Genomic DNA, 15398 nt, shown 5'->3' with positions numbered 1-15398 from the left:
GGACAAACTAAGGGTGGATTCGGGGAGAGGGGAGTGAGGAGAAGAACTGGTGAAAATTTGAGGCGATTTGGACGTTGGCCGCCGGCGGCGATTTTCGGCCGGCGGCGTTAGGGCGGAGGGTGGTGGTGTTATATCGGCGCTACAGGGAAGTGTACGAGGAAGCCACAAATGTTTTTAGGGTTTTTGGACAATTTTATTTAATTGTTTGGGGTTGATGAGGGCCGTAGGATCATGGGGAATGGATGGCTAGGATGGACTGACGCCAAACGGCGTCGTTTTACCTCTGCCTGGCCGGACCGGGCCAGGACTTTTGGGCTAGGGAAAATGGATATTTGGAAGGAGTCTTGGGCTGGGGCTGGCGTTTGGGCTTAGCTATTTTGGCCCAAATTTGGGTTCTTAAGACCAACCCTTTTCTTCAACTTGTTTTCTTTTGTTTTTCTCTTTTATTTCTTTTGTTTATTTTCATTTTGTATTTTATATATTTCTGATTTTATTAAAATGCATAATTAAAATAGAGACCTAATTTATTTCCAAAATGAAGCTAATTAATTCCTATTTAAAGTAAACTCGAGACAAATTCAACAAGTAACAATTAAAAATGCAAATATGGACTATTTTTGTTATTTTCTTTAAATTTTATTCTAAAAATAACTTAACCACTAAATAATCCTAAAATATGAAATTAGATCCTAAATGCAAATGTCATGCGTATTTTTTATATTTTTCATATGAATTAAAATGCACAAATAAAATGCAAACAATTAACAGAAAATAACACAAAATTCACAAAAATGTAAAATAATGAAAGAAAAATTATTTTGTTTGAATTTTTGGGAATAATTCATATATAGGGCAAAAATCACGTGCTCACACCAGGAAAATCATAGCAACGAGCATGACTGTCGTTGGTCAGACCTCCACCAATCTAACCTTCTTCTCTAGGGAGCCTCTTGCTTCATGTTCTCCCCCTCTAGCTGACTGGGCGGGGGTAATTTAATAATGTGGGAACTACTAACTGAGAGCACCAAAAGATGATAGAACTAGAGTGTTGAAGGATGGTCGAGCCACTGCACCACGGGCTACAAACTATGTAGAATAAGCTGCCCTACCATAATTAATGGCCTCTACCAAACAAACCCTACCTCCAGATAAGGTACCTTTGAAACTACCAGAACGATGAGGCCTCTTATCTCTCATCAGGTCCTCTCTCCCCTGATTGTGAATACGCTCGATCCTCCGCGCTATCTTTACGACCTGATGGAAGGTAGTCCCAATCTTTGACTCTCAAGCCATATCTACCCTGATACCATAAGTCAAACCCTCAATAAATCACATTCTCTACCTTGATAGGGATTAATGTAGACAAGAAATTCCATGATGTGGATTATATGGAGGGCGGGAAGGTACTTTTGAAAGTTTCACCTACGAAGGGCATGGTGAGATTTGGGGAAAAGGGCAAGTTGAGCCCAAGATTTATTGGCCCGTATAATATCTTAGAGAGAGTTAGAGAGGTTTTTTATAGGCTTGCATTACCTCCTCGCCTAGCAGGGGTACATCTGATATATCATGTTTCGATGGCTCGAAAATATCATGAAGACAAGTTGCATGTATTAGACTTCAGAACAGTGCATCTTGATGAGAATATGACTTATGAAGAAGAGCCGATAGCTATTACAGATCAGCAAGTTCTGAAGTGGAGATATAAGGAAATTCCTTCCATGAAGGTGCTTTGTAAAGGTTAGCCGATTGAGGAGGCTACTTGGGAGTTCGAGTCCGATTTTAGGAGGCTTCTGTGTTTTATGACTTTGAACAACTTTAGTTGATGATTTATGACTTGTATACGTGGTGCATTTTGATTTCTAGAAAGTTTAAATCTGTTTCTTCACAGAAAACTTGATTTTTCGAACATTAAAGTTGTTAGAGTTGACCACGGTCAACAATCTTGGTAAAAAACCTTGGATCGGTATTTTGATGATTCCGGTAGGTCTGTATGATAATTTTGGTATTATACATATGTTTGATTGGGGTCCCGGATGACCCGAGACTGTTTCGGTGCTTATTATGGATAGTTGAAAATTTAAAGTAATGAATATGTGAAATCTTGAGTTTTGAGGCTTGATTCTTGACAATAGATGTTATTTTGATGTTTTGAACTCACAAGCAAATTCGCATAGGGTTATTATACTTGTGTGGATGTTTAGAGTGGGGGCCGAGGGGCTCGGGGGAGTTTCATATTAGTTTCGATCTGTTTTGGAAAGACTTGGTGTTGCAGTCATTGCAATTGCAATGAGCTTCTTACAAAATGCGAGGCTAACAATTGCAAAGAAAACCTTGCATTTGCGAACGTGGGATGGGGAGGCCAGCTTCGCAATTGTGAAGCTAGAGTCACATTTTCGACCCTTGCAATTGCGAGCTATGTGTCACATTTGAGACATATGTGGCTCCAACGCCGTTTTTGCATTTGCGAACACTGGTTCACATTTGCAAGCTGCTCAATTACGAACCATAGTTTGTAATTGCGACATTTGCAGCTGGGTTAATAGAGGATTTCGGGATTAGCTCATTTGATTCTATTTTTGAAACCTAGACTTTGTGGAAGGCAAGTTTTGGAGAGAATTCTCCTCCTAACTTCAAGGGTTAGTAGCTTTAACTTGTTTTTGATCAATTTCCATAACTTTTCATAGATTTTCATCCCTAAATATTAGATTTCATAGAGTAGAAATAGGGTTTCGGGTAGAAACTTAGGATTTTGTGTTTTAGAGATTTATAACTTGATTGAGGTCGGATGTCGTAACAAGTCACATATTTGGACTCGGGGATGAATGGGTAATCGAGATTTGATCTTGATTTCGAATTTCGACCAGGTGAGACCGGGTTGACTTTTCCAAGTATGTTAAAGGTTGAACCTTTTTGATACTGAGGTGGTTCCTAAAGCTTGTTTTGACTGATTTAGGCATTATTTGTTAGATTCAAGTGTTTCGAGGCTTGTTCTAAAGTAAATGTTAGGTTAGATTGTTGATTTTGTTCTGAAAAAGGTAAATATTGTGGTTAGCCTTGATTTGAGGGAATTAAGATTTAATTGAGTCTATTTGGTACGTGATTTATGTGTTGTGGATGGTGTATATGCAAGGTGACGAGTGCATATGTGTTGTCATGAGATCAAACCATGCAGGTGAAACTAGTTACTTCATGCATTTACATATTTCATACTTTTACTTGTTATATGACCATATTTGATACATGTTTTTATTTGATATATGTCTTTACTTGTTACATGCCTTTATTTGTCATATGCTTCTACTTGTTTCATGACTTTACTTATTATATGCCTTTACTTGTTACACGCCTTTACATGTTACTAGCTATATGCCCTTACTTGCTTCATGCCTTTACACGGCTCATGCATTTACATGCTGTTAGTTTGTATGAGTCCACCGAACAGTAGAGTACCTGGTCCTATATGAGGTTAAGCTGAGAATGCTAATAAAACTGTAAGTAAAGAAGACAAGGGATTTTTACGTGGAAAAATACCACACAAGGGGATCAAAAAAACCACGACCTACACTTGTAGGCTTTTAACTTCACTAACTTGCAATCTCACTATTACAAGCCACTTTATAATGACCCTATTACAAAGACTTCAACTAACTTGTGATGCTCTCACCACAAGCCACTTTATAACTCTCCTAGTTACAAAGGCTTTAGACTTATGACTAATCCTAGTCACAACATAAACTCGGAAGTTTACAGATTTTTAGTTTTCCTAAGACAAAGCTTCTGAGAAAGCAAAATAGGAAATACAATGAAGAACAAATAACAAGATTATAACTCAACTACGGATATACATAAACTCATTACAAAACTGATCCCTAGTGGAGTTGTCTTCTTCTTCTTGACACACCAGTGACTTCAATGGCGGATAAACACTGTTATGCTTGAGAGAATATCACTAAATGCACAAGTGAAATGTTGTGCCTTGCACCAGGTTGTTATATCACAAAAGACATCACAATGGATAGTGATGTCAATTCTTGGTACACGCTTCTTCCCAATGAGAAATGACTGTTGCACTGTCTGCTGCACAGTTACTTCAGTGCAATTGCGTTCCAGCTGTATAGTTGACTTGTACTTCTGTCAGAGAACACTAAGGGACCAGGTCCCAGTTGTGTTCCTCTTTTGTAACAGTTGCGAGATAGTCACTTTCTGCTGTTACGTTCCAGCTGTACAGTTGACTTGTACTTCTATCAGAGAACCTTAAGGGACCGGGTCCCCGTTGTGTTCCTATTTATAATGGTTGCGAACAGTCACTGACTTGTACTTCTGTCGGAGAACCCTAAGGGACCAGATCACCAGGTCCCTGTTGTGTTCCTCCTTGTGGTTGTTCATTCATTTGCTGGAGATCAGACTAGACGTTATTCATTTGAAATGTATACCACGTGGGTCAGGTTCTCTATCTGTTTCTTTACAATAAGTTTGTTAGATCATCAAAACATAAGAAACATAAGGCAAAGACATTGAAAACCCATCAATTTCCCCCTTTTTGATGATGACAAACTTAGCGTTGATAGTATTTGATTAGAGCAAAAACAACCAGATAAGCTACCAGAAACTACACAAGTTCCCCCTGACCGTTAGCTTTTGATTCCTCCTTAATCTCAGATCCCCCAAAAACAACCAGATCTAAGCTACCAGAAACTTCTCAAGTTCCCCCTGACTGTTAGCTTTCGATTCCCCCTTAATCTCAGATCCCCATCCATCCCCCTTATATTTCCCTTTATTTTCTCCCTTTTTGGCATCATTAAAAAGAAACACAAGCAGATAACCAGCATAAAGAAGTCTAACACAGCTAACTCATGCCACATATGTGCACACAGCATGACAGAAAAGAGAAGCCAGAGGAAAACAACATTGTACATGCAAAAAGAGGAGTTGTTTCATTAATATTAACAATGGACTGAGCAAGACAGGAGCAATAATAGTGAATTCTATCATGCCATCAATAAAAATAGCAAACAAAAAGAAAACAACAACCACAAAATGTTAGAGCAGAAATAGCTGGACACAGAGAGGATCCTAGGGGACACTAGAAGAAGGAGGCTTGGAAGAAGAGGCAGCAATGGTTTTGAAAACCAGGCCCTGTCGAACATTTGCAGATAGTTGTTCTTCAAGTAATTTTTCCCGAAGTTTATCATTTTCCTTTGTCAGTCGGGCAACTTCTGTTGTCGCTTCTGTGTTAAAACACAAAATCAGAAAAACGGTTAGAAGAATAAAAGAAATTGGAAAAACAGTAAAGATTAAGAAATATTCCGAGTCCACAATTTGCTTGTGCGTCCTTAAGGAATTTTAACCCCCTCACACGTTGCCAAGGTAATGGATTAAATCCTCCCAAGATAAAACGGAATAAACCTTCCTGCAACAGTGGCAATACAAACTGCAGGATACCAACGAACTTAAAGAATGGAGCAAAATCACACTTACGAATTTGAGAGAGAGAGACTGCGAATTAGAATGCAGTATTTTCAAAAAGAAGGAAGTTCTGTAATGTTTTTGGTGTGTTAAAAACGAAGCCATGCCTCAGAATTTATAGGCAATTATTGGAAGAGGTGTGATGTTTGTTCTGGAAAAGGTGCCTTTTCAGAAGTTTACGCGGCCTGCCGCGGTCCTACTGCGGTTACGCCAGGACCGCGGCCAGAGTGGCCCTCTGAATCTGCAGCAGGGTTCTGGCGCGGTCCTACCGCGGTTACGCCAGGACCGCGGCCAGACTATCCTTCTGAATCTTCAGCAGTGATCTGGCATTTAATTAATTATTAAATAATTAATTAAATAAATTTTCTCCAAAAAATAATCTTATCGATCGATCATTTGACAAATCCAAATAGCGACGACGACGGCGCGAGTCATTCTCTTCAACTCCTTTTAAGAGCTTTAAGAAGTGATTCTATATATAAGCACACAAATGTAGTTGTCCCTCACCAATGAGGGATAAAGTGCAAGTCAAAAGCTCACTTCATTCAAATTTTCATTTCCCTTCATTTTATTTCCCACCATTTTCAATTCACACTCTTATACTTTAAAGCCCAATACTTAAAGTCTTTGAAGCTCAATGCCTTTAAAGTCCAACGGGACTAACTGTCAAACTTAACATAATCATTATGTGAAAAACCCCATTGTAAAATTCCCAGAAGGACCCACCATTAGAACCCCATAATATTGACTTTTCTAGCTACGGAAGATTTGCTGCACTAGTTTAGCAGACTGCTCAATCTCCTTCCCCGACTTCTTACCAACATGGATTGTGACGTAGGGTAGGTATTCCTTTATCCTTAATCATAATTCAGAGATCTTGGATTCGAGTCATAATAATGGAGTCGCCTTTGTTAGAAAGAGTTTTATCCTCTAACGAGCGTCTTCTCGCGAATCAGGTTTTAATTAGGCCTGTGGGTACTGGACACAAGTGAGAAACCAAAAAAAATAAAACATTTCTAGCTTTCTTACAAATTAAACTGAAAATAAGAACAAAAATAGAGTCTTGAAGGTTGATGAATCAAAAATACGTTCGAAGTCAATAATTCATAGAGTAAAATAGTCTTTTGCCAATAATTATATCGCATATATCATGATATAATACTACTGAAGATATATATATATATAGAACATAATTTGTTATTGTACATTGAATAGTAATTAAAAATTTAATATTACTACTTTATATACATCTAATTCTATACTGTATAAAAATTGATATCATTAAGAAGGACTAGAAGATGATATGTCAACCTCATAGATAGATGTATGATGTACTACTTATTAATTAGTACCATCTTTTTTGCTAGAAAGTGATGCTTATTTTCGTTCCGATCAACTTCAGTATTTTCTTCCTTCCACATTTTGCGAAAAATTCTTGTAAAATTATAAGGATACGCTAACTTTATTGTGAGAACATATTTAAGCTTGAATTTATTTAAAGAAATATTAGCCGCTACTTTCAAAAATATAAAATATTTTAAAATTGATTCAGAAAGTTGTAGCTAACGAAAAAGTAATACTATGACACTCCAAACAGCAATATGCATCAAATTGTATTCTTTGCTCTAATCCACACCTTTTGTAAAAGCACAATATATATTTGGCATATTTCTTCCTTCTCATATGAAAATATAGAAAATGATAACCATATGATGTTTACTCATACCAATTTATGTGGTTTTCATTTCTACAAGCACTCTTTCTCTAAACCTCACAAAACTTTGACATAATGTATTGGACAAAGACATGAATTGAATAAGTGGTTATGTGTATTGAAGCTTATAAAGTTGAAAGTTCAAATATTTTTGACCAATTCAACCCTTGCATTGAAAGTTCGAGTTGCCAAACATTGAGGTAAGTTATAAAGCTGCATATATCACTCTCATTATATGTTAGTCCTTAATTTCTTGCAATAATGTCATAATTTGTACACGTACAACATATTATGCAAGTGTAGGATCATTGATGGATCTACATTACTAAAAGTCTTTATTACTGTTGTAATTAGGGGTGTACATAGGTCGGATTGGTTCGAATTTATAATTGCCAAACCAAACTAATAGTGTCGGATTATTAAATCTATAAATCAAACCAAACCAACAAAGTCGGATTTTTCAATCTCGATTTTTTGTCAGTTTCTTTATTGGGGTTTTTCGGATTTTTGAGTTTTTTTTTTTTCCGATAAAGTTTTCATAGCACAAAATATGTAACTTGTGCTCCAAATATTTCTTTAGTCCTATTAAGATACAAATATATAATGCATTTTCCAAGAAATAACACAATAATACGAGATAAGTCATATCATTATACTAAAATATTCAATAACAAAGATAATAAAATTGACAAAGCAAATATTACTAATTAATAAGCTATAATAAAAATTAACATAATCTAAAGTACTACATAGGTCATGCTAAAATAAATATAGCTAATAAGTACTATTTATTGCATAACCAAGCATTAAAGAAAGAGATAAACTAAGTCATGCATTTTCATTTTAAACCAATGTAAAACTAAAAAATAGAATCCAACACTATCATCATTCTTAGTGTTGAATTGAATTTCTTTTGTTAGCATTAGTATTGATTTGAACTTTGTTTGTTACTACATTTGTAGGCTATAAAGTTTATTTACCATTCAAGAATGTTAAGTCCAAACTTGAAATAATACGTTAAAAGATAAAACTGTAAAAAAAAAAAAAAGAAATATTTATAAATTACATTACAATAAATATTAAAATATATAAAATATTTTAAAAATTGTATGATATATAATATCGAGGTGGTTTGCTTTCAGTTGACTTTTTTTGTTAAAAACAAACCAAATCAGTTATGGTCGTTTTTCTTTTCAATACCAAACCAAATCAAACCAAACTAAAATCGGATTTTGTTTTTCCTGGTTTGACTCGGATTATCGATCTGGTGCGGTTATTGATTTTCTTTGTACGCCCCTAGTTGCAATCACAATCTTCAGTTTAACTATATTTATAAATAAGAAAAATTTAAAAAGATAATGTATTACTTGAAATCTATTGACTTCAAAATTTTATATTTGTCTTTATACCAACAACTTTTGTTTTCTTCCATTTAATGTGTGATAATTCAGTTCTTCACTCTAGCACCGTGCAATTAGGCCGCGTAGTTTAAATACGAATCTGTAAAAGAAAAACTAGAAAAGGAGACAACTAGTATATATCTACCTTGTTATTATGTAACATTTTAGTGAAACTGAGAGGTGGTTTTTAAGTTGAGGAAGCTTGAAGTTTCTGTATCAAAAAATTATCTTTTCCAGTAACTATGGTTTGTTCAAACATTTTGCTTACATATAACTAACTACAAAACATTGTTATTTATAATAATTTGTGTAGTTTCTAAATACGTAAATAGAAAATTAAGAAACTGATGTCTAAATTCATATTGATAACCAAGATATATTGACCTTCTGAACCAGCCATTCTTGTTGGCATAAAGAGTTAGTTACATACATCCTAATCCAAAAGTGTAAAAAAATTGTATGATATACGCCATTTTGGGCAAATATGGATAGAAGTGTCCAATATCTCTCCAGGCACCATAAATATCAAATTCAATGATGTTATATATTATGTTAATTTAAAAAGCATTAATAACCAAATAATCAAGATCCTGTTTGATAGGGTGCTTGTAATTCATTAAGCATCCTGTATCATTTCAAGCAAAAGAAAAAGCAGAACTATTAGAGACACTGCCAAATTTGGTGCCTCTTGAAAAGACGAAATATATAAAGGGCAGCCCGGTGCATTAAGCTCCCGTTATGCGCGGGGTTCGGGGAAGGGCTGGACCATAAAGGTCTATTGTACGCAGTCTTACCCTGCATTTCTGCAAGATGCTGTTTCCACGGCTCGAACACCTCCTCTTGAAAAGATGAAATATATAGAAAAACTATAATGTCTTGCATTGCATGAAGCCACACAAAACTCAATATTTTGATACATAAATTCTAATATAGAAAAGGTCATCAGTGCCTTTATAAAGGGTGATAAATGATCCTTTTCTTAGCAAATACTAATTTCCCTAGAATTCCCACTTGCGAGCTCCCAAAATAGGAAGCTCAGCTTAAGCTTCTTGGGTTGTTTGCCAGCAGGAATGCCATTTTCATAGTTTCAAGTTATACTAGAAAGCGGAATAAGAAACAAGACTGCAGCCCCACTTACATTAACTGAGTTTGTTCTCTGTGCATTTGTTTCTTGAAATTAGGTCATCATGATCTTGCGGTGAGTTCAGTAATAGTTACCCCATTCACACTGTTGCGGCTCCTGGAACTGTTACTCCACTCTCTAGGGATGTAAGGTTCCACGGGCACACAATTTAACCTTGACGTTTCATTCTGTTCTAGTATAGAAACCACCTGAACTATTGAAGGTCTGTCTTGGACACGTCGTTGACAACATAAGAGCCCAACAAGGATGCATTGTAAAACTTCATTCCTATCGCCTGATTGTTCTATCATTGGATCCAGTAGTTCTACGGCCTTCCCTTCATTCCAAATTTTCCAAGCCTGATCATCGAAAGATCATACATGTTCAATGTTTTAGCACAAAGTGAAACTTTTATGTAACCAATTTAAGAAAGTGAAATAGTAATGATAACCAAGGGATGATATACTTACATAGCCAACTAGACAAATATCATGGACTGGGTGCTGATAACCCCAATTCTTTTGGCCACTGACAATCTCCAATGCCAAAATTCCAAAGCTAAACACATCTGATTTTGTTGAATAATGTCCGTCTTCTAAGTATTCAGGTGGCATATAACCACTGCAGCCACAACAAAAAATCATCCGGAAAAATTTCTAAAATGTACATTAACGTGTACTCTTAATAATAATGAGTGATATCCACTTACCGTGTTCCAACTAAATACTGAGTCTTTTCTTCAACATCATCTTCAAAAGCCCTTGACAACCCAAAGTCAGATATTTTGGGTGTCATCTCTCTATCTAGCAAGACATTGCTAGCTTTTAAGTCTCGGTGGATTACTGTCAACCTTGAATCATGATGCAAGTAAACTAATCCTTTTGCAATTCCTTTGAGAATGTTAAAGCGCATTGGCCAAGTTACTGTACCCCTTCTTGCTGAATCTGGACATGATACAAGCAAACAGTTACTCAATTTCACTTGGACTGTCCCGAATTTCTGTCCTTTGTGTTTTTTTGCAATTCAAAATAATACAGAACAAATATGCAACAGAACTCTTATTTAAGCTGTCATACCAAATATGACCTTGTCGAGGCTATTATTGACCATGAACTCATAGACCAGGAACTTTTCGTTTCCATGAATACAGTATCCCATTAACTTGGTTAGGTTACGATGCTGAAGCTTTGCTATTAATTTGACTTCATTCTCAAACTCCTTATCTCCTCGTTCTTGACGTGAAGTCACTTCCTGCTTCTTCACTGCTATTTCTTCTCCAGTATCTAATACACCCTACAGATTAAGTATGTGTATTATTTGAGTATTAAATTTCTGCTATAGTTTGTCTTAGTTACTGTAAATATGCATGTCCATGCTTGTTGAAAAGAAATAATAACCTTATAAACATTGCCAAAGCCCCCATGCCCTATCTTATTAGACAGCGAGAAATCGTTAGTGGCTGCAGATAGAGCACTATAATCATATGCAATGACATCTGCGCCCTGCAGCAAAGCTTCTACGGAGTTTCCAGGCTGATTAATTTCTGGTTCATCTGTTCAGAAAAAGATATTCTTTTGAGAAAATAAATTAATTAGACAATTATGGAAGTGAATCATACCTTACTAGAGGTTGCAAATTAGCTAGCTTATAGGGTTATGTGTTTGCTAATGCAAAAAAAAAAAAAAAAAAAAAAAAAAAAACTATAGTTACCGGCCTGGGGGTATAAGGAACTAGTTTTCATTGCTAATGTCTCTGTTCACTCTTTCCCGTGTCAAGAATTATACATCAAGAGTTAAAAGAATTTTTCTTCAAGAATAGTGTTCGAGTGAAACTAAGCTTGGGCTATAATGAAGAACTATGAAAATAATATAAAAACGGCAAAAAAGTGAGTCTTCTTACCTAGAACATCTGTTTTTGTTGCATGACGCCGGACCTGATTATGTAGAGACAAGATAAGAAGTGCCAGCATTGAGGTTAAAGAAACACATATTATCCATTTCGTTTTCATTTTCCTTTTCCTTTTCTTTTTCCCAGGGGCAACAGCTGCTTCTGTTCATACGAAAGAAGTGTTAGTTGTTTCTTTTTCATGAAATCAGACTTCAGCATTAGCAATTTAAGCAGCAAACTTGAAACTTGAAGGGCTTTGTTCAGGTATTTGCTTATTCTGTGGGTACAAAGTTAAAAAGATTTTGTAATGAGAAGGACCAGCTGCACTCAGGTTGGTTTCATCTTTTGCTAGATTGTGTAGCAGTTAAGTCGACAACATTCAGTAAAATGCTTCAAACATACCTATTGTTTCAAGATAACATGGAGATGCATATCCATCTTCAAAACTTAGATTGAAAATAGCTAAAATATAACATTTCCTTCTGAGATAAGGAAGAGTGATTCATTTAAAAAGCAAGTTACGGACAAAAAATAAAACAAATAATAACAAATCTGCATGAACCAGTTAATCTAGTACTTATAAATATGGGGAATTCTATTAATGAATGTGTGTGCGCCAATAACTAACTTACACATCAATTAACTATTTCACCCTTCAAATGTCATTCATGCACGCGTAATTTTGCACCATACTAATAATGATTAATGCATTGACACAGTTATCGTATCACTAGTAAGTAATCATAGAACTTGTCAATAATTTTTACCTAGTTTTCCGTGTGTCATCCGTATATAGATGTCATTCCCAGCTTTTTCTGAACGTCTCATATCAAGTAAATCTCCCAACCAAACGAAACATTTGTTGCCATTTCCGTTGATATTGATGCTAGTATAAGCCATGCACGATCTTTCATTCAAGCATTTCTCTCCACACTCCTCGGGGGAAAACATTCCCCAGTAAGTTGCATTATCAGGCAACTTCAGTCCAGTATTCTTCACAAACACATCTTTGTCAGTATAATTAAGAGGAGTCATTCTCCTACATCCGTTGGTATAATCCATCTTGTCCCAGGCATCTGGTGATGCAGCCGTGAAACCATCAGGACACCGGCAGGATGGATTCTCAACAAAACAAACTCCATAAGGCCCACAAGTCCTATACTGGTCACATATGTCCTTATTCAGGACCTTCACTTGAATCCAGCCAGTGGCATTTGTCCATTTCAGGAACTGTATCTTGCCCTCTGGATTCAGTGACAGTTTCAATCTTCTGTCGTTCTTTGCTTCTAATGTGACATAAAATGCACCACTATTGGAGTTAAATACTGGTCTGAGTACCAGGTCATCCATGAGGGCATCACCGCCACTGAATATTTGTCCATCCCAAGGACCCCACCTTGAAACTCTTTGCTGTTTTCTCTCAAGAACTAGTTGGAGTGACTGACCGGAGTCACCTGACTCTAACCTGAACAAATAATCACCAGGAGCTGGATCGTCACTTGTCCTCCAGGAATTCATGGCTCGGTTAAGATCAGTTTTCGGGTCCCAACCAAGCTTCATTCCTGGTAACAATGTATCGACAGGATAATCAAAGCTTTGCCACAGGTACTCTCCTGCTAAAAGATTGCTAGAATCTCGAAACACAAGATTACCTGCATCAAGGAGCTGCAAAACTGGCAAGAGAACAATCTGTTTTGGTGTATAAATCGGTACCTTCTTTCCTGTATCATCTTGGAGAAGAATGAATCCTTGTACATCGAATACAAGCCTTGCACCATGTCCAAGTGGATTCAATCTATTGCCAACCCATACTATACCAGACTCTATACCCTTGTACCACAATCCCAGGTACCTTGTGTGCCGAAATGGTGTAGTAGAACCAAAAAATCCCATTTCAAATCTTTGGTTGGGTGAAACTAAAGTCTCGCCATCCCTGAGGACTTGATATGGAATCAAAGTATCACTTGCAGCAACACAATTTGCATATAAGGTTATGGAGATATGCAGAAGACAGATAGTGAATAGCCAAGAAAGTATGGCAGCCATTACTTTCTTGCACAGATAGGAGAGAGCTAAGGAAATCAAAGGTTTTTATTCAAGTTAAGCTTTCAGGTTAGGCTTTTACATGGAGAAGTACTGAGAGTTCAATGTTAAATAGGCTTCTTCAAGAGAAAGTGGTTTAAATTTCAGCTATGTGGCATGTGTTTCATCTTGGTGATAGCCAGGTGTAGAATAAAAGCATTTAGGAGACAACGGTAGAAACTATAGACCTTAGCCTAGAAATAGGAAAAATTAAAAGGGACTACATAAGCAGATATATCAGAATGGCTTATACATGGGGTTCATTTCTTTTATTCAAGGAAGACAATCCTGAAATCTTCAAGAGCACAAATTGGTGTTAAGGTAAATGATCAGCTTGTTAGATTAAAAGCTGTGTTTTTAATTGAAATGAATATATAACAAAGATCTAGAGCAAAAGTTAAAAGGTTAGTTCTTGAGGGCAAGTTGAAATGCATATGAGCCTTGTTGTTTTCTCAATCTTTTTACTTAAGAGGAAGGACAAAAAAAGAAGACTAGGATTTGTGTCAGCATTAACTGAAAGATCAGTCACAATTTAATTTATGCAAATCTACTCTTTTATCTCAAATATAACATTTAGATGACTATGTATTACTTGGTTATATTTTCACGCAATATGCTTCTGCAGTCTTGTTTAGAGAAAACCGGAATATAATTCATGCTTTAAACTATTGTTAGCTAACATAAATAAAATTTTCCACTAAAAAAAATGAGTTCAATATCATCTTTTTCAGTTTTTGAGAAAACACAGTTTCATCCAAGGCTCCTGAACTCTTCATTAAAACCTGGGATTGATAATTTATTTGAGAGATAAATCTGTCATTAATGCATATTTCAGAGCCCAAAGTCATATCCTGCCCCTCTAGGAAAAGTTAAAACTTCCTAGTTAATTTGTGCAAATCCACTCTTTATCTTAAATAAAACATTCAGACGACTGTCTATTACTTGACTACATTTTCACGGAATATGCTTTTTAAGTCTTGGTGAGAGAACACCAGAATATCCGTCATGGTTCAAACTTTTGTTAGCTCTAACATAAATAAAATTTTCCACTAAATTAAAAGAGTTCATTTTCATCTGGTTGAGTTTTCTCCAGACACATCTGCAAATGGAACCTCTTTTGAGAAAACATAGTTACATCCAAGGCTCTTTAAGTCTTTAGTGAAATCTGGTTTGAAGATTTGTTTTGAGAGATAATCCTGTCATTAATGCATACTTCAGAGTCCAAAGATATTTCCTGCCCCTTTAGGAAAAGTTAACTATAAGTCGCATAAGCAACGTAACTGACACTACTGGTTTTGACCTATGTAAGTTATGAGTGTTTCCCTTGCAAAAGAATGTCGTCTATTACGTATCTGTTTAGGAAGACCATGCATAATCTGAAAATAATTCCAAAAAGGTAAAGAAATTAAGGAGATAAGTCGCAATAATCGCGACTCTCAATCTACGTTTGTTATTTCAAACTCGACGAATTTCTAATTTAATGAAGATGAGGCAGCTCGTTTCCTTCTTTATTTATTTCCTCCATCCTCTTCAAAGTCATCACTAAGTGTTGTACAAATCAATCTAATCCAAAACTAATTTAAACTTGAGGCATGGATCATACTAGGATAAATAACGTCATATTCCTGTTAAATAGTACAAGTCCCTTATAATGGGCAGCACCATTCTTCACTTAGCAAAGTACTTTCGTTAGTCGATGTTTTGAAAGTATTGGGTAATCATATTT

The 15398-nt window shown here is 35.9% G+C and overlaps 1 protein-coding gene across 1 annotated transcript; it reads right to left on the bottom strand.

The window, feature by feature from the left end:
* Positions 1–9436: 9436 nt before the first annotated feature.
* LOC109218670 (receptor-like serine/threonine-protein kinase SD1-8) lies at positions 9437–13545 on the bottom strand. The gene is made up of 7 exons (XM_019383043.1): positions 12358–13545; positions 11603–11752; positions 11101–11255; positions 10780–10996; positions 10413–10647; positions 10174–10324; positions 9437–10062 (listed from the first exon to the last, which is right to left on the bottom strand). Exons 1-7 carry the CDS (start codon positions 13481–13483, stop codon positions 9766–9768), a joined length of 2331 nt encoding a protein of 776 aa, XP_019238588.1. The 5' UTR covers positions 13484–13545; the 3' UTR covers positions 9437–9765.
* Positions 13546–15398: the final 1853 nt, after the last annotated feature.

The sequence above is a fragment of the Nicotiana attenuata genome, unplaced genomic scaffold (genome assembly GCF_001879085.1).
Source record: "Nicotiana attenuata strain UT unplaced genomic scaffold, NIATTr2, whole genome shotgun sequence".
Lineage (NCBI taxonomy): Eukaryota > Viridiplantae > Streptophyta > Magnoliopsida > Solanales > Solanaceae > Nicotiana > Nicotiana attenuata.
The sequence above is the reverse complement of the archived record's forward strand: the minus strand, read 5'-3'. Positions and strand labels throughout refer to the sequence as shown.

Bases quoted from the DNA above. Each gene is read 5' to 3' on its own strand.
- LOC109218670 (XM_019383043.1), bottom strand. From the start codon at position 13,483: ATGGGATTTTTTGGTTCTACTACACCATTTCGGCACACAAGGTACCTG. The intron at 10,997-11,100 runs GTTATTATTTCT...CTTAATCTGTAG, and splicing joins GCTTTGGCAATGTTTATAAG to GGTGTATTAGATACTGGAGA. The intron at 10,325-10,412 runs GTAAGTGGATAT...TTGTGGCTGCAG, and splicing joins CAGTATTTAGTTGGAACACG to TGGTTATATGCCACCTGAAT.